Below are 6,297 nucleotides of genomic sequence, written 5' to 3'. Positions count from 1 at the left end.
CCCAGTGTTCCCCGGCTCCCTGGTCCCAGTCTCCTCGGTTCCCCGTGCCTGTGTTTCCCCGGCATCCACCTCTCCCTCCACTCCAGTCCCTCTACCCCTTTTCCCCCTCAATAAACCTCCTTCCCTTCGAACTTTGCATTTGGGTCCTCTCTGTCCCCACACTACATGTAACAGTTGTTGCTGTTAAAAATATAACCTTTATTGGAAATGATTGATGCAACCTTGTTACCAGTTTTGACACGAGTATCTTGCAAGAAAAAAAAATCAAAGTGGTCAGTCAAATTGGGATTGCAGCTACTATAGGAGATGGCATGCCGATAACCTTCTCCTTTAACAAGGACCCGAAGTTTTGGCAAAGACCACCTGGAACCAAGATGAGTCTGACTTGCACAGCAGAAGGCCGCCCTGATCCTCATTTAATTCTTATTTAAAAAGCTTTGGTTGTTTCAGTATGTGTGCTGTTTCCTTGTTACTGAAAAATAAAATAATAAACTTTCAATATTTTGAACTTGGATAAGTCAATCCATTTATTTTAACAACATAACAAATAAGACAACTCTCCAACAATAAACTCTAACTAAAGCGCACACACACAGAGGAGGAGGGGGCAGAGAAAACACAGGAAATAAAAATAAAGAATTGTCAAATACACATTGTGTACACCAAATGTGGTGATATGTCTAAACTGCTGGGTTGATCATGACTCACTTGAGGAAGTGATAAAAGAGACATGAAAAGTGTCAACGGTAGAACGTTGTGGTTTAGCAGTGACTTTGCGGAAAGCAAACTACCAAAACATTTCTTACATTTTGCTGAGGGAGACTTTTACTGTACCTTTCTTGATCTCACATGTTACGGTCTATCCCAAATACTGATGTCACAAAATAATCTGGAACCACTTGCAATGGATGATTAAATTAAACTTAGAGAGAGATTCGCACAGCAAATGAAGGAAGTTTAGGATATCACTTGTTACTTTATTTCGAGGGCTCGAAATTGCCTTAATGTTCAGTTTCACACCAGACCACTGTCTTTCTTTAGTCACCCATTGTCTCTGGTCATCATTTGTAAAGAGGACAAGCAGTTTTGTCATGGTGACCTGACAGATTAAACACAACCAGTGGTGGAAGAAATACTGAGATTCTTTACTTAAGTAAAAGTAGCAATAAGAAATGTAGAAATAAATTTACAGAGCAGTCCTGTTGGTGAAAGATTAAAAGAAGGCAGAAAGCAGAGAAAGCTGTAGTCAGGCCTGTGAACTCCAGTGGGGTGGGGGTTTAGTTATCTGGATGTAACTACAGATCTATGAGTATGTGCGTAGCCCCTCTACCTCAGCACCCTGAGACTGATCTTTGTGCTCTCACTATAAAGATTATTATATAGCGCCAGGTATTCATCTCCCAGGAACCCACCTTAAAAGTAAAAGTCATGCATTCAAAATTTTACTTAAGTAAAATTACGAATGTTTTGGCATCAAAATATGCTTAAAATACCAAAATTCATTATGTGGTAGGGCCCATTTCAGAATGTATATTTTAATAATGGATTATGATTATTGATGTATTCATGTTTACATCACTTTTATGTTGCAGCTGGTAAAGGTGGTGCTAATTTGAATTACTTTATATGTTGCATATACTAACCTATGATGAATAAATGAATAAGGTATCAAAAAATGGAAATACTCAAGTACAAGTACCTCAAAATTGTGTTTAATGTTTTAATATACAGTCTATGGTTTACGTACAGTAAGCTTATTTAGTTACTTCCCTTCACTGAACATAACTCGTTACTGAGTCACTTGTTACTAAGAATCAACATGATTTTGTGGAAAACCACTTAATGAGGAAGTGAACTATGTGAAACAGTTAGAGTACGAGTAGTAATTTGACAGGTTGGGATCATGAATAGAATCAAATATATTTATTGTCATTGCAACAATACAAGAAAATTGAATAACAATGAGAAAAGAAGTTAAAATTTGACATGGATGTTAGTTTGGTTATGTTGTGGTAAAGTCTTTGTTTGTATGTCTGCCATCTGTGCACACTGCAAGTCAACTGGTATGAAGAAGCAACACTTGATGGACAACTGCTGAAACATTTATTTTAGGTAACTAAGGGCATTTTTGACGTGCACAGCTGTTAAATCACTGCATATATCAAAAAAATGTTATTCAGAACTTGACATGGCCACTTCACGTGCACTTTTATAAGGGCTGTGGCATCGATTAAAAAAAATACTGTTTATGCATATCTATATCGTTATTCTAAATGCAATTGCTGATTTAATTATTTTTCAGTTAGTTAAAGTTGCTTTACCCATCTACTTTCTAACTTGATCTACAAATGTTAATAATATTGTAGCACAGTGGTCAGCAAGTAGGAGTCACATTTTCCAGTTAAGAAATACGCCTTTACAGAGAAGGCACAATCTTGTTCGATTTCATTTCTCTTTACTGAGGTCAAATCGTTGTTTTTTTATTTTATTTAACAAGATGGTGTATCAACCAAATATCAGTACACTGTTATACTCTGTACACAGTTTTTCAATTCTCATATAAATTCAGATAAAATAGCAGTATGGACAATGCACAATGTGGTTCATTAACAGCTTCTTTGATGACTTTCACAGTAAACTATAGGAGAGTTAGTTTGTCTGACATCCGCAACTACTGATGATGAACTGAAATTGTATAAGATGTAATGGCAGCATGATCTAAAGAAGTGCAAATGATTCACGTCTCACAAGATTTAATGAATTGTCATGAAACAAAATAAAGCAAGAATGAATATATACCACTGAGGGAACTACATTTTCACTGTCATTGTGTGCCCTGCGGTTACTTTCGAGTGAAGCTGCATTCAACAGGCAGCATTGCTAGAGGATTTAAGAGACACTATCAGCCGTAGTGGCACGCTTTGGCATGTGTCTAAATAATACAGCTCACAAAAACTTAATGAGTGAACCTGTGATTCTTAGAGTTACAAGCTAATTCCATGAGGTACCTTTATTTTACAGTAGGGGCCTTGCTATTCCTTCAGGTTTATGAAAATAAATGATAAATGGTAAACCTGGGGATTCAGCTCCATCTAATGGTTAGACTGAGTAACTACATGATTATGTATTGCTTTAACATCTAGTGATTTTAGTGTTTATCCACTTTAAAGGATTTTTGTTGTCTTCACTAGCCAGGCTTAAATCACGAGATAAGAGATAGAATTCAAAAGTGTGTAATCAACATAAAAAATGCACATTGATTTACAAAAACTGCTGCATGATGACATTTCTGCATTAAAAATAATGCTTTAGATCTTCATGACATCCAGTTGTGGTTCTCTGAAAAGTCTTAACAGTTGTAAACAATGCAGAAAATCTGTGGGATTGAATTTGCTGTTCAGATCCAGTGCGACTTGAAGGTGTTGGATTTCACGAGTGACAATTTCTATCCAGCCTTTTCCTTCATTCCTTCAATTGCTCTCCTTCGTTTCAGGTTGGTGAAGAGCAATGCAAAGTTGATAATATATGTTGACACGCACACCATGCAGAAGTCCCCCAGAACAAAGGCGAGAATAGATGCAAGATAGAGTGAGCCAGCCACAGACACCCAGGAGGAGAAGACCAAAAACATAGCAGCTTTTCTGGACAGAGACAGTCCTGCAATAAACACACAAACACAGAGGAGTTCAGTCCAACAATAAAACATACATAAGCAATATTTGGTAAATATATATATCGTATCTCAACTAAAAGAGTATGCAATATTGAATTTAGCTTAAATGCAGGGCCAGCCATGGTTCACTGATATGCTGGATTGCAAACAGTGACTATCTTGTCTAAAACCACTTAGCCCTGCCTGTAATTTCCAGTAGACAATGACAGACTAACCAAGGCCCATCTGCAGAGTATAAAATATGATGCCAAGCACACTGTTGGGCTGGTTCAGAGGGCTATCTTTGGCAACAAAGAACTGGACCAAGCCAAAACCACGTCCCCATCTGTCAAAAAAAGAAAAAGACAAACAGAACAACACATTCTTGAATGATTATACCCCACATTTAGCATATAGCCTAACTCATATAAAAATATTCCATAATACAGATAATATATGAATTTCAAAAGATGATTATCCATTTAGTGTTCTCATAATGTAAAATAGTAGCTGCAGTAAAGCACTTCCAGAGGATTTTACACGTGGCAATGAAGGGAGGGGTTCGGACCTGCCATGAATTAATCAGATTTTACAGGCAACAACTGTGCGAACTGATACAATGGTCACTAAAGTACAAGTCGAGGTTTTGCAACTCTGCACAACAGAGCAGGTATGAGGTGAACAAACAACACGAGGAATAAAAACATAACGTTACCTGGAGGTAAAAACTTTAGAGCAGCTCACAGACTCCCCGAGGTCGCACATCGCCCTGTAATCTGGGTTTCTCTCTCGGGACAGCTCGACGTGGAGCGCATAAACAGACAAAAACAAGCCAAAAACGCATAGAAATATACGCGCTTTTCTCTCCCATTTCGGCAGCGCCATGTTGATAAAATACCTCTGTCGGCTTGCTTCTGTTTCCTTTCAACCTTCACAAAATAAAACTCTGTCCTCCTGGTCAACGCGACGTGTTAAAAGTCAGATTTCCACTTTTGATTGGTCTGGTGGGGTTTTGTCGCTGCCTTTCATTGGACAGCAGGGTATCGATGTTGGTCCAGCCAGAGGGATGTTTACTGTGTAATTACGGTGGACTTCAGTCTGTTTGGCCTCAATGGAGGAAAGTTAGAAAGTCAGTGTTCATGCTGTTCAACTGCAACTGTTTTCTGTAAAGTATGTACTCTGTAGGCCTACATAACTATTGTTCAGTCTGCCGTCTGCACACACATTATGCCTGCTCTACAGTGTTGAACAGTAAAGTACCCTTCATTTACTCATGTAGGCTACTGTACTTAAATAGGCTACACATTTAAAGTACTTGTACTTTGGTCCGTGTACGTTTTGATAGTTTGTTTTTTCGTTTGAACCAATAAACGAATAAACCACATTTTTTTCGTTTGTCGTTTCAAACCAAAAACGAAGAAACGGAAAAAAAAGAACCGTTCTCCCGTTTTTGGTTTCTAAATCCAAAAACGAAAAATGACTAAACCAAATTCAAATAACGGTCCGACTTTGGTTTTATGAAATTCCTATTTTCATTTTCCGTTTGAAGATAGACGTTATAAAGAAAGACCGGTGAGCCAGGTGACCCGGAAGTAAGAGTATAGATATTAAAATAAAAGCCAAGCTTTTAGAACTGCTGTATCTGTAGTATTATGCAGCACTAACGTTAGAACAGGATGATGTTAGATGAAAATAAATAAATAAATAAATAAACTTGGACCGAGAGAAAAACAGCAGCTGATTACATGCACTATAATATTGTGCTTTTATTCATGTAAACAACAAGAGTCACGTTTTTTTTAAGCGTATTGTTTGGTGCAGTACAGTTGATAGGCTAATATAGGTTAACCTAAGAAATGATTGTGTGTGCAGAGTTGTTACTGTCAGCGCTATATTTTTAATATTAAATAAATATTTAATGTGGTTTCCACCGTAATGAACCAAGCTGTTTCCCCTTTCTACCAGCAGGTGGCAGTATTTAACTGAAGGCCTGTACTGTGTCTTTATTAAATGTTTTGAATCAAGATTACTGATATAGATGGATTTATTGTTGTTCATTTCATTTGGTTTTTGATATTTATGTTTTATTTGCAGCCTAGTTATCATCTTCATCATTCACCCTCAGCCCAGAGAGTTAAACCTGCATGCCCTTCTGTTCTAACCTGGTTCTAACACTGCTGTCAGCTTCTCAGCAGCTCTGACAACAAACTCACATCAGAAATGTCCTAATGTAGGCCATCTGGCCAAAAGAAGGATTTACCAGTGTGCTTTATACTGTGTGAATCTTTCTTCTCCATACACATTCCAGTGTGTAATACAACACTCCCATTGGTGTCATGCAAGTGAAGAGAATCCATACAAGTCTTTCCATACAACATTTATCCAACATATATAGCACATGCGTTCAAAGGCATTGAATGTACAATCTCACCTTCACCATGGATGCACTAATGGGTAAGGAGGGACATCTTGTACTCAATCCTGAGTGAGACAGGAAGCCAGTAAATTCAGAAAATTCTAAAAGGTTCAGAAACTTTGAGCACCGCTGTATAGCATACATCCATGGCAATAATTAACGTCATGTAATATTATGTAATAATATAAATATACGAGCAATGGCTGCAGAACTGATTGTGAAGCCATAA

At 37.6% G+C, this 6,297-nt stretch overlaps 1 protein-coding gene across 1 annotated transcript; it reads right to left on the bottom strand.

Annotated features, from left to right (window-relative positions):
• Positions 1 to 1,908: 1,908 nt before the first annotated feature.
• vkorc1 (vitamin K epoxide reductase complex, subunit 1) lies at positions 1,909 to 4,658 on the bottom strand. The gene is made up of 3 exons (XM_038735742.1): positions 4,368 to 4,658; positions 3,889 to 3,998; positions 1,909 to 3,657 (listed from the first exon to the last, which is right to left on the bottom strand). The coding sequence occupies exons 1-3, from the start codon at positions 4,535 to 4,537 to the stop codon at positions 3,446 to 3,448; spliced, it is 492 nt and encodes a 163-aa protein (XP_038591670.1). The 5' UTR covers positions 4,538 to 4,658; the 3' UTR covers positions 1,909 to 3,445.
• Between the last annotated feature and the right edge of the window lie 1,639 nt (positions 4,659 to 6,297).

The sequence above is a fragment of the Micropterus salmoides genome, unplaced genomic scaffold, assembly GCF_014851395.1.
Source record: "Micropterus salmoides isolate LMB-PRFRI ecotype aquatic unplaced genomic scaffold, ASM1485139v1 Ms_hic_scaffold_21, whole genome shotgun sequence".
NCBI classification, from domain to species: domain Eukaryota; kingdom Metazoa; phylum Chordata; class Actinopteri; order Centrarchiformes; family Centrarchidae; genus Micropterus; species Micropterus salmoides.
This window is presented reverse-complemented; position numbering and strand designations above follow the sequence as displayed.

Bases quoted from the DNA above. Each gene is read 5' to 3' on its own strand.
- vkorc1 (XM_038735742.1), bottom strand. From the start codon at position 4,537: ATGGCGCTGCCGAAATGGGAGAGAAAAGCGCGTATATTTCTATGCGTT. The intron at 3,999-4,367 runs GTAACGTTATGT...TTTTTTTGACAG, and splicing joins TCTAAAGTTTTTACCTCCAG to ATGGGGACGTGGTTTTGGCT. The intron at 3,658-3,888 runs GTTAGTCTGTCA...TGTTTATTGCAG, and splicing joins TACTCTGCAGATGGGCCTTG to GACTGTCTCTGTCCAGAAAA.